The sequence below is a fragment of the Salmo salar genome, chromosome ssa29 (genome assembly GCF_905237065.1).
Source record: "Salmo salar chromosome ssa29, Ssal_v3.1, whole genome shotgun sequence".
In the NCBI taxonomy this organism is placed as follows: Eukaryota; Metazoa; Chordata; class Actinopteri; order Salmoniformes; family Salmonidae; genus Salmo; species Salmo salar.
The window spans coordinates 22,341,888-22,360,673 of record NC_059470.1 but is presented as its reverse complement, the minus strand read 5'-3'; the positions used below and the strand labels follow the sequence as shown (position 1 = coordinate 22,360,673).

Here is an 18,786-nt window from a genome sequence, read left to right as displayed (position 1 = left end):
TTTTATAAGATATTGTGTACATAGTGTGTAGGGGTGGCAGGTAGCCTAACGGTTAAGAGCGTTGGGCCAGTAACCAAAAGGTTACTGGTTCCAATCCCTGAGCTGATAAGTTGAAAAATCTGTCGATGTGCCTTTGAGCAAGGCACTTATTCCTAATTGCTCCTGTAAGTCACTCTGGATAAGAGCATCTGCTAAATGATGTAAAATGTGTGTGAAAAAGCTGACCTTACTCTATGCCGTTAAATGGTTCATGATGGTCTATTAGAAGTACAGAGATCTCATTCATGTTTTTTCCCCCTCCTTTCTTCCAGGTATCGTTCTCGCTGACATCATAGAGAAGTACTTTGTGTCGCCCACTCTTTTCCGAGTCATTCGATTAGCCAGGATCGGACGAGTACTGCGACTCATCCGCGGAGCCAAAGGAATAAGGACCTTACTCTTTGCCTTAATGATGTCCCTTCCCGCCCTGTTCAACATCGGCCTCCTGCTCTTCCTGGTAATGTTCATCTACGCCATCTTTGGCATGGCCAACTTTGCCTACGTCAAGAAGCAGGCAGGGATCGACGACATGTTCAACTTCGAGACATTCGGCAACAGTATGATCTGTCTGTTCCAAATCACCACGTCGGCAGGCTGGGACGGCCTGCTCAGCCCCATCCTCAACAACTCTCCGGAAGAGTGCAACCCCAACCTCATCCACACAGGCACCAATGCCCGGGGCAACTGTGGCAACCCCTCGGTGGGCATCACCTTCTTCGTCACCTACATCATAATTTCCTTCCTCATCGTGGTCAACATGTACATCGCCATCATCCTGGAGAACTTCAGTGTGGCCACCGAGGAGAGCACCGAGCCGCTGAGCGAGGACGACTTTGAGATGTTCTACGAGGTGTGGGAGAAGTTTGACCCGGAAGCCACGCAGTTCATCGAGTACGCCAAGCTGTCAGACTTTGCAGACACGCTGTCGGAGCCGCTGCGCATCGGCAAGCCCAACAAGATCAAGCTGATCTCCATGGACCTGCCCATGGTGAGCGGTGATAAGATCCACTGCCTGGACATTCTGTTTGCCTTCACCAAACGCGTGCTGGGTGAGTCGGGCGAGATGGATGCTCTCAAACAGCAGATGGAGGAGAAGTTCATGATGGCCAATCCGTCCAAGATCTCCTACGAGCCCATCACCACCACGCTGAGGCGCAAGCAGGAGGATGTGTCGGCCGCTGTTATCCAGAGGTGCTACCGTAGGCATCTGGTGCGGAGGCAAATGAAGCAAGCCTCTTTCCTGTACAGATCAATGCAGATCAGTCTGACGCAGAGCCCCACGGGCGAGGGGGGCACCGCTCCAGAGAAAGAGGGCCTCATAGCCTCCATGATCAAGGAGAACTACGGGGGGCCTGAGATGGAGCTGATGGAGACCCTGTCCTCCACCTCCTCTCCGCCGTCTTACGACAGCGTCACACGGGCGACTAATGAACTTTTCCAAGTTTTAATTTCCGAACAGTCCAGGAACAGTGACTTGAGGGAACATTGCCCCACACCCGACAGAGAACCAGACCGTGAGACATTTCTGTAATGGCAACTAGGAAATTCTTTTTTCTCTTTTCTTTTTGTTTTTTTTTGTTTACCGAATGTAACATAGCTCAAATGACACTGGTTTAGTACTTGTGGTTGTCCAGAGAATCTGCAGGGGTTTTCATAGAGAAAAGGCTAACTATTTATTTCTTTTTGGAGAACATTCTTTGAGGGAGTACACAAAGGCGGCGTGTGTAAATCCTAGATAACCGTTGACCCTGCTCATGTCAACTTTGCTTCACAGTTAATATGCATGAATGACCTCTGCAGGGTCACAACAATTATATCACTGATGTAATAATAATTTATTAGACTGAAGGAAAAACAGTTTATCAATATTTACAAAGTATGCCTGACCTTATGAGTTCATTAAAGGTCTTACTATTATTGGTGTGATTACTTATAATAAATAGTTTTCAAACTGTGAGATGTGAGAAAGAAAAAAACTAAGGGATACAATTTTTCGTAGTAAAGTATAACATTGTTGATGTTACCAGTCTTTCATAGCAGTACAATAATTACTATTTTTTATATTTTTAGAGTAAGAAAAAAAACATGGCCTCTTCTGAATTGCAGTACTACCACATTGTATTTGAACTATTTTGAGCATTTTTGCATTTACGTTTACACATAAAGATATGCCGGGATATCCGGGGGCCCTGCATTTTAGTTGTTTTTCTTTCATAACGATCTGGTCCTAGTTACACAAAGCTAAGAAGCAGTGCAGTAACCAGGATCTTTATGTGACAATCAAACCTACATCTATCTCGTGGTTACGATTGACAGATTTTTCTTTCTCCATAACTTCTGTAGGTTTAAAACTGCCCCAATGGCTATATATTTTATATGAGCATCAGCGATCATATTCACTATTAGTCAGACGGATAATCGTCCTATTTATTTTTTATTTAAAGTGTGTTTCGCATGTTTTGACTGCATCATATAGAGACGTCGCGCTCAAGACTGAAAAACAATTATTTATCTATTTTGCACAAACTGTGTTTAGCAATAATTTACTACTTTTTAGGATAAAAGGGTCAAAGTTTGTACAGCATTTATTTTGCTTGAACTCTACAAACCGTTCAGCTTCTCTTGGTTACCCATAGCTTAGGCCTACTCTCAACTATATCACTGACACTGGTTTCTATTTGACTCAAATAATAATAAGGACACCGCTCAACTTTAATATGATATATATTTTCAGGTTATGGTTGCAGGTGTGTTGAAGGGCTGTTTTCTGTAGCAATAGATCCAGTGTGTGCCTGGTATATACCCCTGTCCTCTTTCTAAATGGACCTCTACTCACATCGTTCCCCCATTAGATGCCATGGGTGTGTGACTGGGATCACACTGCTATTTACCAGTGTCTACGGGGACTTTTCTAAAGACATTTCTGATTGCATGCTTTGTATTGGGAACATTGGGGAACATGTTTAAAAGTCGGGAGCGATCCTATTCGTTTTTGGGTGGGACATTTTTATACAAAAATGTCATGGTGAAAAGTCAACTCTGCACATCTCTGTCATAAATGTACTGTTTTCATCATAACGAGAGCTGCTTCATCATAAAAACATCCAAGACATGCACAGAAAATGCTTATTTTTCATTCTTAGAAACTGTCAGAAATGCAATAACCTACAACAGGTATCTTCTCAGCAGTCAGTATATAATCGTTTTGTTGTTATAATGATTATTCTCAGAGCATTTCTCACTGCTCAACCACAATGCAGTGCCTCAGTGAAGCCCCCATTGCAGTAAATATTATTTAGAAATAAGTTTTACTACTTTCAGTTGCCATTTTTTTTAGAACGTTGCAAACACATGCCTCTGTATTTAAGATAACAACCTCCTGTGAAATAAATGAGAAAGCCTACAATATCACTGATTATTCTTTTGATTTCAAAGTCATGTATGTGGTAGTAGTGCGCGGGTCAGCTGTTTGTTCACCCGCACCCACCCACAATTGCTAATAACCCATCTGCAATTGCCCGACTTCATGTGATAGTGAAAATCTGAGGCCCACATTCAACCCTAACCCGCTAATATAGAAAATGCGCTGTAAGCTACAGTCAGAGATGGCAGAACGATTTCTTTACGGGGGTGCAGGATTTGTTTTGACTGATTTAGATATGTGTCTGCTGATAATTTCTGACATTTTGGTACGGTATTTGTTAGTCAACTTGTCCATAATTAGATACATGCAGCTTCTCTTCTGTCATTATATGTTGCCCTAGAAGACTAAATAAACCCTTGCTAACCAGAATAATGTCATAAATCAATAGAATGAATGCTTCTGCTTCTTTCACACAGCAAATACATTTAGGGACCAGGGAGAAAATGCAATAACTCAACCTCAAAAAACTGGAAAGATTTTCTGTGCAAAATGTCCAAATTACATCAGTTTGATCGGTTGTAACGAAATAGAAAACTGTGAAAACGACCCAACATGTTTTTGGAATCATATTTTATGTGGTTGAAATACTATCAACTTTTATGATGCTGATAAAGATGATGCACCTACATATGGTATCTAACTGGCATTCACATTCTCAAGATGCTGAAAGAAAGAAATCATATTTCTCCACTCCTGTTCCGAGTCAAACCTTCGCCTACATTTGGAGTATCATTTTACTTCAATAAATGCTTAATTCTGCAGGAGTTAATATTAAGGCTATGTGAGAGGATATAGACCTACAGTCAGTGTCCGGATTTCAGTTTCCATTTAACCCATCTGAACAGTAGGCTACAGTTCCCTTGACGTGCCATAGGCCTATTTGAAGTCCCCATCTTGTGACTGTCGAATTTGTATAGCGCCTCACAATCATCACACAACATAACAGACACTCCTATCATCCTCTTTAGCCACTTTGACAAATCTTTCCCAAACATGACTTTTCTGGGCCTCGATTCTCTTTATTTTCAACTCTCCATTTCGCAGCTTTTCTCTAATTGAATTAAACTCAGACATTGTCCTTTTGCCTACATGGATCGATGTTAACATTTTCTGTCAGTTCCCAAAGCATTTGGCGATTGGCGTGTAGTCTATTTGGCGCATGTACAGTTAGGCCCTAAAGCTGATCGGCTTACACATTAGTGCCAGATAGTCTACAATTATAAAAGAAAAACTCAATGCAGCCTATAGATATAAATTGTAAAAGAATGATACATTTATGGATTTCTAAAAGGTATTGTTTTCAACCCGCCCGCCTTTCATCCAAACAATATTTAATGACCCTATACCCACCAGCCCCACACGGTGGACTGGGGTTATGACTCAACCTCCTCATCACTAGTATGTAGCAGACCTGGGTGAAAATATTTTCTTTCAAATACTTTGGCTGCACCTGATTGAGCTTGCTTGGCGCAATGGAAACAATGGGATAGTCCGAGCTCAAGTGCGAGCTCATCCCATCTGGCACTGCAGAAAGGCTCCATTGAACGCTCAAAGTTTCTGAAAGAAACAGATACTCTTTGAACCCACGGCTGGTATGTGGTACAGTATAATGCAAGCAATCTTCATTTTGGCAAATGAGAGGGGCATTATGTTGAGAAGAATGCAATGGATTGTACTATGACTCCGCAGCATGAAGAAGACATTTGGATTTGGCATACAGAAGGGATGCAGCATCATGCTACAGTAGCTCAGAACATCAACTCAAGTGACCTACTATGATGTAGGTTACTGGCTGTCAGTAAGTATTACATGTCTCTATTATGGCTGCGTTTAGACAGGTAGACCGATTCTGATCTTTTTTTCCACTAATTTGTCTTCTGACCAATCACATCAGATCTTTTCACATCAGATATTTTTCAGAGCTGATCTGATTGGTCAAAAGACCAATTCATTTAGAAAAAGATCAGAATTGGGCTCCCTGTCTAAACACAACCTGTTTGGTTATACCAGGAGAATTGGCTACTGAAGCAGAAACCCCACCAGGGCTACAATGCAGATGTTCCCACCGACCCTCAAAAGAGATGATGTAATTTGGAATCAGTTGGGTTAATTCTGGCATCAGTAATTTGGTAATTCTTTTTTTTCCAACACAGATTGAAAGGGACTTAGGCTACCTAAGATGATCAAATCCTAAAGTAGGACCAATAATACAGAAACTGCAGAAAAAAACATTACATTAAAGTCTGGTCTTGCATAGATGTTAAAAACAGTAGAGGAAATGTCTAAGCCTATTTTCATTGTGCTGTGCATATCGTTATGTGCAACAAGAAGGAGTCAGTCAAAATGGATCCTAAACCTGTCTTCGGGCTCAATTCAGTTCAAGCGTAAAACACAGTGTTTATACAGTAGCATATATAGAAATATGTTTTTTCCTGTAGTCAGAAAAATCACAGAGGATGACGCTGAGGTTCTCTGAGGATAATGAGAATGCACATCTGTAATTACTGTAACAAGAAAAACCTTCACTCGTCATTGCTTATGGTTTTCCAAGTACGATACACGTGTGCAAGGACAGTGATTTTATACTGCAAGACATTGCATGTTTGACTGGATTCTGCCCAAAGTCTTATTGCTATTGCACACAACCTGAGCTTTTATTATATAAGTGTGTGTGTGTGTGTGTGTGTGTGTGTGTGTGTGTGTGTGTGTGTGTGTGTGTGTGTGTGTGTGTGTGTGTGTGTGTGTTTGTGAGCTGATGTGCGTGTACTCAGGTGTGTGCTTCTAGATTATACAGTATGTGTATATCTTGTGTATTGGGTGTTGTGTGTGTGTGGTTGTGTTTTCTTGTACGTGTGTGTACTTGTATTTGTATGTGCATGTGTATGTGGACTTCACCATACCATGGCATACAGTGCTGCGTCTGATCAGCAGGACGAAAGCGGAGCGATGCTGCTATCTCTGTGATCTGATGCTTTCAGATGGGTTCTGTGCTGGAGAAGAGGAGCAGATCGACTTTGACACCTGGACGCAGGGCACAAAGGCCCCTTCTGTTCAGGGCTTTGTTTAACAGCACATTGCTCTGGCTGCACTTCTTATCTTTGCAGTCTAGAAGACCAGGAATTCACTGTTTATGTTTTTCTCATTTAAGCAATTACCATTATTTAAAAATATATATCTTATGTGGATGTTTATGAAGCATAGTAACTTGTGCAGCATGAGACCCTACACCTGATATGAGTGATCAAAGCCTATAATAACAATGCTGTAAATGCAGACAATTTTATTTCGTCAAAACAGATGTATTTAGTTTTTTACTTCTATAATTGCTAGTCCTGTCAATTTTACACACACACACACACACACACACACACACACACACACACACACACACACACACACACACACACACACACACACACACACACACACAGCTGTCAACCTCCACTGGGGACAGACCTTGGAGTATTTTGTCTGGATTGAGGGACTTCAAAAGTAGCACTGTTTAGGTTATATGGTGCCAATTCAGATGCACCCCCGACTCTTTGAGATGGTGACCCAAAAAGAAAAGAAAGAGTGCACAGAAACTCTCTCTCTTTCTCACTGTCTTTTTTTTAAAGAACGCCAGATGTCCTCAACATATGAGCAGAGAAAAAAACACTGTGAGCGTGAAATAATCTGCGTCTCTCTTTGCCTGAAACCAAGTTGTGCAACCAAGGTAAATAAGCCAATGCCCTTAATGCAGTCAGCTACTCTGAGCATGTTCACTTCTTCTGCAATGAGGCTTTATGAGGAGAATATATTTAAATCATCTATTTGTCTGAACAAGGATGTCTATATTGAGTTGTCAACTAACTGCAGGACAAGAGGACAGGAGATATTGTGGAACGCAATGCATAATTGTGTAGTCAATTTTTATGTTGTTATTGTACTATTATGACAGTTTTGTAATTCAACAGTGGTCCAATTTCTAGTTTCAGGCCATGGCTAATCCAGGAATGCATCTCAATAGTCTAAAATAGGTTCTTCTCCCTTTCTCTTTTCATGAATCTCCACTGCTGGGAAAGAACTGGCGAGGTGAAAGCAACTCCTTACGAGGCATCAATCATATTGCTTTCACCTAATCCTGTAGTTTCAGATCAGTGCAGTTGAAGAAGATTGAAGGAAGACTATTGAGATGCGCCCAGGGCCGGCTCCAGGCATAAGCGACATGAGCAGACTCTTTGGGCCCCAGGCTGCTAGGGGGCCCTTGACCCCCCCCCCCCAAAAAAAATTATTTGTTTATATATATCTCTATTGTTTTTAATTAAGAAACTTACTGTTGAGAGCTAGAATAGTAGAAAACATAAGTTGCAAGTTCGAAATTTGGTTGTACATCAGTACTTTTTCTCTTGTTATGTCATTCACTGACAGTCACTCAATTAGCCATGTCAGCTAACAATGTTTATATTGGTCAGTTAGTCTCGCCAGCCATCTAAACTTCTAGTAATCATGCTGAATACCGACCTCACTCAGATATCATTAACGTGGCATACGTCAGCCCCAAAAAATGTCTCTGCCCCATAGCAAAATGAATAGAATTGCATGAAATTTGTTATAAAAACACTCCAATGTTTGGGGGCAAACAAATCTCGCTTAGGGCCTGGACGCACCCCTGCAATAAAGATGTGAAGAACTGTCTGGGCCTTAATCTGACCCTGGCCTGGTAAATGTCTAAATGCCCTGGACAATATCGACACATGGGCTCTGTGTGAACTGACTGAACGTACACGACACACTCAACCACTGGCAGGACACAGACACACAAAATGACAGGAAACGCACGCACGCAGACATGCACGCACATGCACACACACACGCACACATGCACACACACAGTGGCGAATACCCAGTTTGGAACACCCCCTAAGGGATTTGAATATTTTCCTCTGCAGGGTGTTTTTCAGTGAATGAGAAAGACACCCATACCCATATCCACAACCTGGAGCAGATGGCACCCACAGTGAGAATCTGAACCTAAAAGATCTTACAGTAAACATCACTGGCTTTAATTACTGTTTTACACAAACACACACATGCTGTACGGGAGACATGTGGCGTAGCCTTGCCAAGTGACAGACAGCGGCGGAAATGTTGACGTTAGCCTGGCAACCCACTCACTGTATGTCCTCATCAGTGTCGTTGGGAAGGAAGTTGCTTTGATGCTTTCTATTAGATTAGTGTTTGTACAGGAGAGAGATTAGCTGTTCCTCCACGATGACCTGGTATCATCTGAGGACAAAGCCCTTTAGAAAGCCTCAGTCCCTTCGGTTTGCTCAACTTTATTTGACTATAGGTGAAATAAAATGATAAAATAATTCACCTGTATTAATACTACTCCCTCCTTTTATCCATTATGATCTCAAAGGCAAAACTGATTCTAGATCAGCACTCATAGGCATTTTCAACAGTCAAAACAATAAGTTCTAAGCACATGCAGGACCATGCTGTTTTTTTGTAAACATGTACAAAATGACAAATTATGAGACACTTTGTGTCCTGGACGAAAATACATTTTAAATGCAGATTCTCACTTGAGAATGCTTTTTAATCAAGGACTAAGCTTAATTTGGATCCAGGAAACAGGCCCCATATATATATATATATATGACGTATTTATATGTGTAATGTAAACACTGCCCATGTAGTCATCTCACCTGACTGTTTGGTGGTCACCTTGGGTCGTGTCTGTCATTAAAACACAGTGACAGCTGTCACTTTGGCTCAGTGTGTAACCTGTTTGTCTTGTGGTTAAGACGCGGTGCTTATTACCATACCTGCCCTGGCTCATTCCTATCAATCAGACAGTGCTGTCGCACACACTCTGCCACAGCACGAGTCAGGACTATGTATCCTCGTTATGTCAGGTGTATAAACATCGCCCAGCCCCCAACCACGCTTCTCACGCACATACATGCATATGTATATGTAACGTGCTGCCACAGTATAAATTACCTATAGTATAACAGTATAGCTTCCGCCCTCATGAGCTCTCACTGAGACAAGATCTTGGGATGTCTTTTTTGCAAACACAAGTGACTCTCGAAACACCGGTAGCCAGCTGCGCCACAGAAAAGATAGCAATTTCATGGCGCGGGTCTGTGGGGGTATTTCAACATGATCAGTGAGTTTAACCAATCAGCAATGGGGGCATGAGGGGCTCAGCAGATAAAGCTGAACATCACAATATTGAAAAGTATTCCCATGTGACATACCAACCAGTCTGCTGTATGACTGTGATGGCTGAAATGCTTAACAAGTCAATCAGGCATTGTAAGTCAATCTCTGAATGGTCATTAAATCAAAAGAACTTGTGTGCGTTTCGTATAGTGATATGCTTTAACATGAACCTTAGACAACAGAAACCGTGAAGGCCTGCATAGTTGATTTGTATAAGAGCTGGCCTGCGGTATGTGCCATCCATCCCATACTGCACTGTGTCAGTCTCGCAGTCCTTTCTCATGTCAAAGTGATATGACTGATGTGGCGTCTTGGTCAGAGACTGGATGGGGACTAGGAGAAATTGGGTGCCTCATTTGGGCTGTCAGTGAAGGTTGATGTGGGTGGTATTGGGGATGGGAGGGTTGGACATTTTAAAGGGGGGATGGCTAGTCGCTAGTGGTGCACGGGTCAGCTGTTGCAATTGCTAATAACCCATCTTCAACGGCCAACTATATGTGATAAAGTGAAAATCTGAGGCTCACATCCGACCCTAACCCGCTAATATAGAAAATGCGCTGTAGGCTACAGTCAGAGACAATGGAGCATTTTTTGACAGGGGGTGAGGATTTTTTGACAGGGGTGAGGGTTTTTTGACAGGGGTAAGGGTTTTTTGACAGGGGTGAGGGTTTTTTGACAGGGGATGCAGGATATTCTTTTGCCTTTTTTATGTCTTTCTGACATTTTGGTAGGCTATTTGTTAGTCAACTTGTCTATAATTAGATTCTCTCTTCTGTCATTGTACTGCATGTTGCCCTGGAAGACTAAATAAACCCTTGCTCACCAGAATAATGTCGTAAATCGATAGAATGAACGCTTCAATCTAGTTGACATCGGTAAGGTTTTCTCTGTCATCTGCTTTTTTCGTGGACCAAAGGCGTTTCGGGACCGTGGAGAAAATGAAAAAAAGAAAGTAACAAATTGAAAATATGTTTCTGATATGATTTCAGTCTGGCTTAGATGCATATTTTATGTGGTTGAAATACAATTAGCTTTTATGATGCTGATAAAGATAATGCACCTACAGATAGTATCTAACTGGCATTCACGAGATCTTCAGTTTCTTGGCAATTTCTCGTATGGAATAGCCTTCATTTCTCAGAACGAGAATAGACTGACGAGTACAAGAAAGTTATTTGTTTCTGTCCATTTTGAGCCTGTAATCGAACCCACAAATGCTGATGCTCCAGATACTCAACTAGTCTAAGGAAGGCCAGTTTTATTGCATCTTTAATCAGCACTACAGTTTTCAGCTGTGCTAACATAATTGCAAAAGGGTTTTCTAACGATCAATTAGCCTTTTAAAATTATAAACTTGGATTAGCTAACACAACATGCCATTGGAACACAGGAGTGATGGTTGCTGATAATGGGCCTCTGTACGCCTATGTAGAGGTTCCATTAAAAATCAGCCTTTTCCAGCTACAATAGTCATTTACAACATTAACAATGTCTACACTGTATTTCTGATCAATTTGATGTTATTTTAATGGACAAAAAATGTGCCTCTCTTTCAAAAACAAGGACATTTCTTATTGACCCGAAACTTTTGAACGGTAGTGTACATTCAGCCTCTTGCAAATTGAAGGAAACACAGAGAGACGAAAGATAAATAATTGTATGCTTGTATATTATTGGTCAATTTTTGGGGCAAGCCTGGCTTCCCTTGGCATCCATGAATACACACCACTGGGGATGCAGGGGTGTGGGGATAGAGGGAGACAGTGGCGTGAGAAGGGGAATGGGAAAGGGGGTGGGTATATGGGAATGGTACGGGAGAGAGAGACAGATAGATGAAGATTTGGACTAGTACACCACCAGTTGGGCAAACGTTGTCCTGTGCCCTACCCAGAAGCTGGCGTGCAGTTGTATGGTCCTGGTAGGCAGTTTGTCTTGGGCTCATTTGCAGTGTTAATGATGAAACCAACACAAGTTGGTTAGATGTTAGAGTTGGAGAGGTGAGTTGGTTAAGAGGTGAGATTAGAGAGACCACAGGGCATGGGGCGCGCACACAATAGGTTGGTTAGAGGTTAGTCTTGGTTAGGAGTGGAGGTTAGAGAGACCTCGCGGCATGGGGCACTCACACGACAACAGCTGACCACACACTAAAGTCTAACTCATGGGAAGGTTACAGGTCCTACTGTACATAAAGTTATCATCATTCTAGCTATTCTATTCTATTGCTCCAGCAATGATTAGGCTTGAATAGTACTTACTTCAAGCTGAGGGTCAAATATATTAGGATATCAGCATATTAACACAGAAAATACCAAGTCAACAAAAATTATTGTGGTTTAAGTAAGAAGTCACTACAACAAACAAATGGCCATAAAAATGAACTAAAACTTGTTGTGTCAATGCAAAACCCTTAATCAACTGAAATAAACTGACTAAACCTGCCATTCACCACAGGTCACTGCTGTGAGGAAGCAGAACAGAGCAGTAGTCAAAGAGTCCTGGGTCCGGTCTTTATCTCTCGCCCTCCCTCTCTTTCGTCTCTCTTTCTGTAATTGCCTCTCCTTCTCCCTCTATCTTCCACTCCTCTCTCCCCGCTCCCTCCCTTCCCTCCCTCTCTCCATGTGTTAAGAGATAAGCGTATGTGTCTGCGGTGGGTCCCGGGGGAGCAGTGTGTTGCTGTATGACGTTGCCATGGCAGCCCCGGTCCTGATGAGGTCTCAGGATGGCCCGGGAAGATGACTGTGTTCTCCCAGGTGGAAGGCTCTGACCTCACTCTCCCAGGGTTAATCCTCCTGTTTGTCTCCCGTCGTACACAGACAGAGATGACTACGAACCACACCACTCATTCACACACACACACACTGTACATGTATACAGTATGTACAATACACACACATGTACACACAATGCGCAATACACACAGTACACAATTGTGTACACACACACAATATTGGGACTATAAATTGTGCATCCTGTATTATACTTATGCTAAAATGTTTATTATATTCTACTGAGCCATTTTCTTGTATTATTTATTGTTGTTGTTGCGTTATCAAGAAGGAACCTGCAGGTAAGCATTTTGTTGGATCATGGGTATCCTGTACATATGGCCAATAAAACTTGAAACTTGAGACACACACATACAATAAGCACAGACACATATGCAGGTCCACACATGTACGCCATTCCAATGTGCTAACACATGCCCACAGCCATAGAGAGAAAATACCCTATAGTGACAGAGAAGGGCATCCCTTACTTTCAGAATCAAGGTTAGGAAAAGTAGCATTTCAAACTTCTGCAAACGGACTCATTGGTGACACCGTGATTGGCCTCGGACTCATTTGGGCTGACATTTTGTCGATGCAAAAAAGCTGTGCAGTTGTCACAACAGACTTCATCACTTCACTTCAACATGGCTTATATTAAAAAATTCAACAGTTGTGCAAATACATTTTTGTGCATCAAGTGTTAACTGTCACATTCTGAACCTAAATGAATGACTACTACTCTTGGAGGGAGTGACATCACACAGAGTACTGTATTTTGAAACATCCTGCTACTGGTGCTTGAAGTGATACATTCTATTTTGATGCTACCCCTTCCTTATTTAGCTAATACTGCTTATTTTGACGCTAACAATACTTATGTTGACGCTAACACTACTTATTCTGATGCTAACACTGTCTATTTTGACAGTAACACTGCTTATTATGGCACTAACACTGCCTATTTTGGTCTTAACACTACCTAATTGGGTTGTCAAAATGAGACCCTGGGTGATTGTTTCTGGAGGACCAAAACTTTAGGCCCGAAAGATATGAAAAGAAGAGGGACAGTTTGATCATACACTCTAGGTGGATGGGACAGTCAATCCACTCTGGTGCGCTTACCCTATGTGTTCTTCTCAGTGTTGAATAGCGTTCAAGTGTTGAAAAGTATTCAAGTGTTGAATAGTGTTCACGTGTTGAATAGTGTTCACGTGTTGAGTAGCGTTCAAGTGTTGAATAATCGCCTTTCTCAAAGACCATCCCACATACCCCCCTGAAGTTTAACAAGATCTAGAGTAAACAATTCAAGCCGCTACCAAATCGTGTGGCAAGTGCCTCTCCTTCACGAGCTTCCAGGAAAGTCAAGCCAGCAAACAGTGAGTAGGGCCTAGGAGGGCCACAAATACAACAATACCGGAAGCCCCTCCGACAGCATATCGGCTGCAGCCCTCCTCACTCAGACTTAATGCGAGTGGTCCTCGGAGCCGAGCGTGTTGTGCTGTCCTCTAGAATGCCTGACCTCAGAGCGTCTCCGTGTTTTCCAAATCTTTCAGGGTGGCGTTGTCGCGCTAATTCAACGTGACAGCTCGTCAGGGGAAAGAGAGAAAGAGGGAGAGAGAAAGAGAGAGAGCAACTGAAGTTCATTATGTCGACTTGCAAGTGTCAAGGGAAAGAAAGAGAGAGGGAGAGAAAGATAGACTGAGAGAGAGAGAAAAAGAGAGAGAGACCGAGAGAGAGACTCTTCACGAAGTCCATTACGTTGACTATTATCAGCTGGCCTAAACTTCTACACAAAGCATAATATTATCCGGCCTACTTCACAGCACTTAAAAAAGTTAATTGTTTCTATTTTTGATAGGTCTAGTTTTAAGAATAAGACGAAGGAGGCAAAAGTGGCCTAAAAAAATGGAGATTCGTATTACAGTAAGCAGAACAAGTCCATTGTACAGGGCTAAGCTATGAATATTAATGAACTGTTTAAGTCTGTGTGGACAGACATGCCTGGGTCGTATTCATTAAAGCACCAAACAGAAGAAAACAGACTGAAACAGGGAGGGACTAGATGAACTTGTCAAATAAGAAATGCTTGTTTTCGTTTTCCATTGCAAAACGTTTTTCTACAGTGTGCCCTAAAGGACACTAACATTTGTAAACCAGGAACCAGTTATTCTTACCTGTGTGGTTCTTGAAGCACCTTTAGGAGGATGATATTAAGGAACAGGGCAAAGGTCAGTGTAATTTACATGAATGGGAGAAAAGGCTAGTCTTAATCACAGATCCTTTGACCTCAATCCCCTCAAGGAGTCTGGGCTTGTTCCCCCCCCCTCTCCTTCTCTTCATCTCCCTCCATCTCTGCCACTCCTGCATCCTCTGTATCAACACATGCACGCACGTACGCACGCACGTACGCACACAAACACACACACAATTCAAGACTTCTGTGCTCCAGAGCAAGATCCTAAACCTGCTGGTATTAAACTGCACTGTTATTACCATCAACTCTAAAGACGTGTGGTAATCAACTCACTAATAATATAGCACTGATACTGTCAGTGCATGGTCTAACATCTCCCCCTGCTGGCTTCCCCAGGTAGGAACCAAGAGTGTCCTGAACACAGATAACCTGCTCTCGGCTGAAGGAGACACACCCTCGAAGGAATTACCAACAGTTTCCCTTATATCTGTTTTGACTGAGCGGAGATAGAGTCAGTCGTACTCATTGTCAGTAACCAGTGTTTACAGATCGGGAAGGAGATGAGGAGAGGAAGTTGTATTGAGCCTATAGAGAGCCCCAATGGTAATGCACTTTATGGAAGTGTCACAGTGGGGGGGGGGGACAGTTAGAAATGGATGAGTCAGGGTATTTCAATTAGCTATAGCGTTGCCAAGCTTGGAAAACACTGGATTAAAGACAGTGGTTCAATAAATTGATGTCAGATTCACAGCAACTTTGAGCTTGGTCTATGACGGGACACAGAGGAAGTGAGGGACAATGTGAGAGAGTGAAACTTTTTTTCCCCTCCCAGAAGTGTGTAGGCCTACATACATAGCAATGTTGATTATAAGTCAGCACAGTAGCCTTGTGCAAGCCAGATCACCCCTCCTACTGTGCTGTAAACCAGAGGACGGGCAGAGCATAGATGGACTAATTGCTTACATGGCATGTTGTTCTGAGGGGGAATTCACTCCGACACCGTGGCAGACTGGGGCAGCTAATTACAGCCTTGGGTTGGCCAACGCAGCTGCTCCACACACAGTAACAGCACAGTTCTGCATGGGGAGGAGAAACACTGCAACATCACACATACATACACGAATGTGCATGTACACACACATGCATGAAAGCCTACACAGACACACACTTTCACATGCATGCAGGTACACACACTCACTTGCAGATATGACACACTCACAGGACTCACAGACGCTACTCAAAACCGCCCATGCCACCGCCAAAACCGCCCATGCCACCGCCAAAACAGCCCATGCCACCGTATAAACCGCCCATGCCACCGTCAAAACCACCCATGCCACCGTCAAAACCACCCATGCCACCGCCAAAACCGCCCATGCCACCGCCAAAACCGCCTATGCCACCGCCAAAACCGCCCATGCCACCGCCAAAACAGCCCATGCCACCCTATAAACCGCCCATGCCACCGTCAAAACCACCCATGCCACCGCCAAAACAGCCCATGCCACCGTATAAACCGCCCATGCCACCGTCAAAACCGCCCATGCCACCGCCAAAACAGCCCATGCCACCGTATAAACCGCCCATGCCACCGCCAAAACCGCCCATGCCACCGTATAAACCGCCCATGCCACCGTCAAAACCACCCATGCCACCGTATAAACCGCCCATGCCACCGTCAAAACCGCCCATGCCACCGCTTGCTCCCACTATTTCCTGCTTTTGGAGATTTGAAGTCCTGTGGAGGTCGTGGGCAGCAACTAGTAGTTTCTGCATTAACTTTCTGATTGCTCTAAGGGGTGGAAAGACACCCGATAGTGCTACAGTAGTACTTTCTGATGACTTAAGCTGCACTGTGAAAAATATAGTTCATTTTATGTTTAATGCACACGTGCAAAAGTAACCTGCAATGCTTGATAGAGCCCTGTGTGTTATAAAATCTGGTCTAATATGAATAACAATGCCTCCAAACAGGGCAGTAATATATTTAAGCTTCATTTTTGGGTGGTGCAAATAGCAGGCCTACATGAATTCAGCCTGGCCTCAAATGTTAGCCATAAAATAGTAAACGTAAGTCTGTGACACTCAAATTAGTATGATTTGTTACGTTTGGTATGGTTACATAAGACAGAAGGTTACTTAAGCCAAAAACCAAAGGAGGGAGGTTGGTCAGGGAGGTGTATAATGCAAAAGTCTAGCAACCCAAAGGTTGCGGGTTCGAATCACATCACAGACAACTTTAGCTAATTAGCAACTACTTACTACTTTTTTGCAACTACTTAGCATGTTAGCTAACCCTTCCCCTAACCTTAAGCCTTAACCCTAGACTTAACCCTTAACCCTAACCCATAACCTTAACCCCTAACCTAGCTAACATTAGCCACCTAGCTAATGTTAGCCACAACAAATTGTAATTAATAACATATCATACAAAATGGGTGATGGACATCCACAAATTAATAAATACCATATGAAACGTAACATTTCATACAAAATGGAGGGAGACAAGAGTTACACTTGCTATGTTACATCTACCCCTGAGTCCAGCTTGGAATTAAACATACCCTTTTCCACGCCATAGTTCCTGTAACCATGCTGAAAAGGAAAATGTGAAATGAAAACAACCGAGCCAGCACAATACGGTTTGGATCTGCCTTTATTGTGTGTATCAAGCATTTCTCTTACTAGCCTATTCAGATTCCAATCAAATTTTTAACACCTGTAGCCAACACCTTTGAAAATATTATGATATCTCCCAAAGGCCATGTGAAGGTATGAACTCTCTCATGTAATTTACAATGTAATGACCTGGATTACACAAAAAATGTGATTACATTTGATCCAGCTGAATTCAATTTCCTTTATAGCGTCTGCCTTAGTAAGGTTAAGAGGATATAGGTGATAAAAAGGTAAACACAGTAACATTCATCTCTCTCCATATAGATGTCCCATGCAAATCGGTCAGTCTGTGTTAAGCACACATACAGTTCCTGAATCACTGTAAATGGGAAAGCCTCTCTTTACCTTCAGGGTCATTTACCATGGAAGGTGAAAATGGCAGCATTTTACCATATAGAGTAGGATTACAATTACAGTAAGAGCACCAATTTGCAGTGTGACTGGTTAGAAATCATGTTCACGGGTGAGGAAAATCTACTTTAAATGGGACAAGGTCCCATCTTACAAATGAGAACTTCTCTGCTCTCCATATTTATTAGCTGTTGGGAGAAGTTGATCTTAATGTACAGTTGATTATTAATAAAACCATGCCATACATTGGAAAAGTAACAACGTATTTCTACATAATATATCATCACATGGTTCCCAGTGCCACCCTTGCTCCTGACCTTCCCTGGCTGGTGATCCCTGACAAACAGGGTGGCACAGTGGGACTCTAACCGGTAAAGCAGTGCCAGCTGAACTCAGACTGGATTACTGTCGCCCCCAACCTACTGTAAAGTGGCATCAAATCATTAAAGCTAGACGAATGACAAATGTAGTATCTCAATAGTTGAAAATGGCCACCTATCTATCCCCTGAGCTACAGGGCCTCTGTTAACCCAGGGTTGTGGGTTCTCCCGGGGGCGAAAAAAAATGTATGAAATTGTATGTATGAAAATATCCTTTCATTCACCTTTAGTAATCTTTATTTTTTTTAATATTCTTTTACTTTTACCCCTTTTTCTCCCCAATTTCATGGTATCCAATTGGTAGTTACAGTCTTGTCTCATCGCTGAATCTCCCATACGGACTCGGGAGAGGCGAAGGTCGAGAGCCATGCATCCTCCGAAACACAACTCAACCAAGCCGCACTGCTTCTTAACACAATGCCCACTTAAGCTGGAAGCCACCTGCACCAATGTGTCGGAGGAAACACTGTGCACCGGGCAACCGTGTCAGCATGCACTGCTTCCGGGCCGCCACAGGAGTCGCTAGTGTGCAATGGGACAAGGACATCCCTGCCAGCCAAACACTCCACTAACCCGGACGACGCTGGGCCAATTGTGCGCCGCCCCATGGGTCGGCTGCGACAAAGGCTGCACCTTTAGTAATCTCACAAGCTGGAGAGGTCCAAGCAAATTTCTGGTAGGCATCAAGCATGAGAGTTTCAAGGAGAGAACACAAGCAGAGGAATCTGCTTTATA

General features: G+C 42.8%; 1 protein-coding gene across 3 annotated transcripts in view; it reads left to right on the top strand.

The window, feature by feature from the left end:
* Positions 1-3,447, top strand: part of scn5lab (sodium channel, voltage gated, type V-like, alpha b) — a 196,745-nt gene extending 193,298 nt beyond the window's left edge. For all 3 annotated transcript variants that reach the window (XM_014181333.2, XM_014181334.2, XM_045710742.1), the window contains one exon: positions 312-3,447. In XM_014181333.2, the coding sequence (XP_014036808.1) occupies positions 312-1,570 (1,259 nt within the window). In that variant the 3' untranslated portion in view covers positions 1,571-3,447. The remainder of the gene's footprint in view (positions 1-311) is intronic.
* Positions 3,448-18,786: the final 15,339 nt, after the last annotated feature.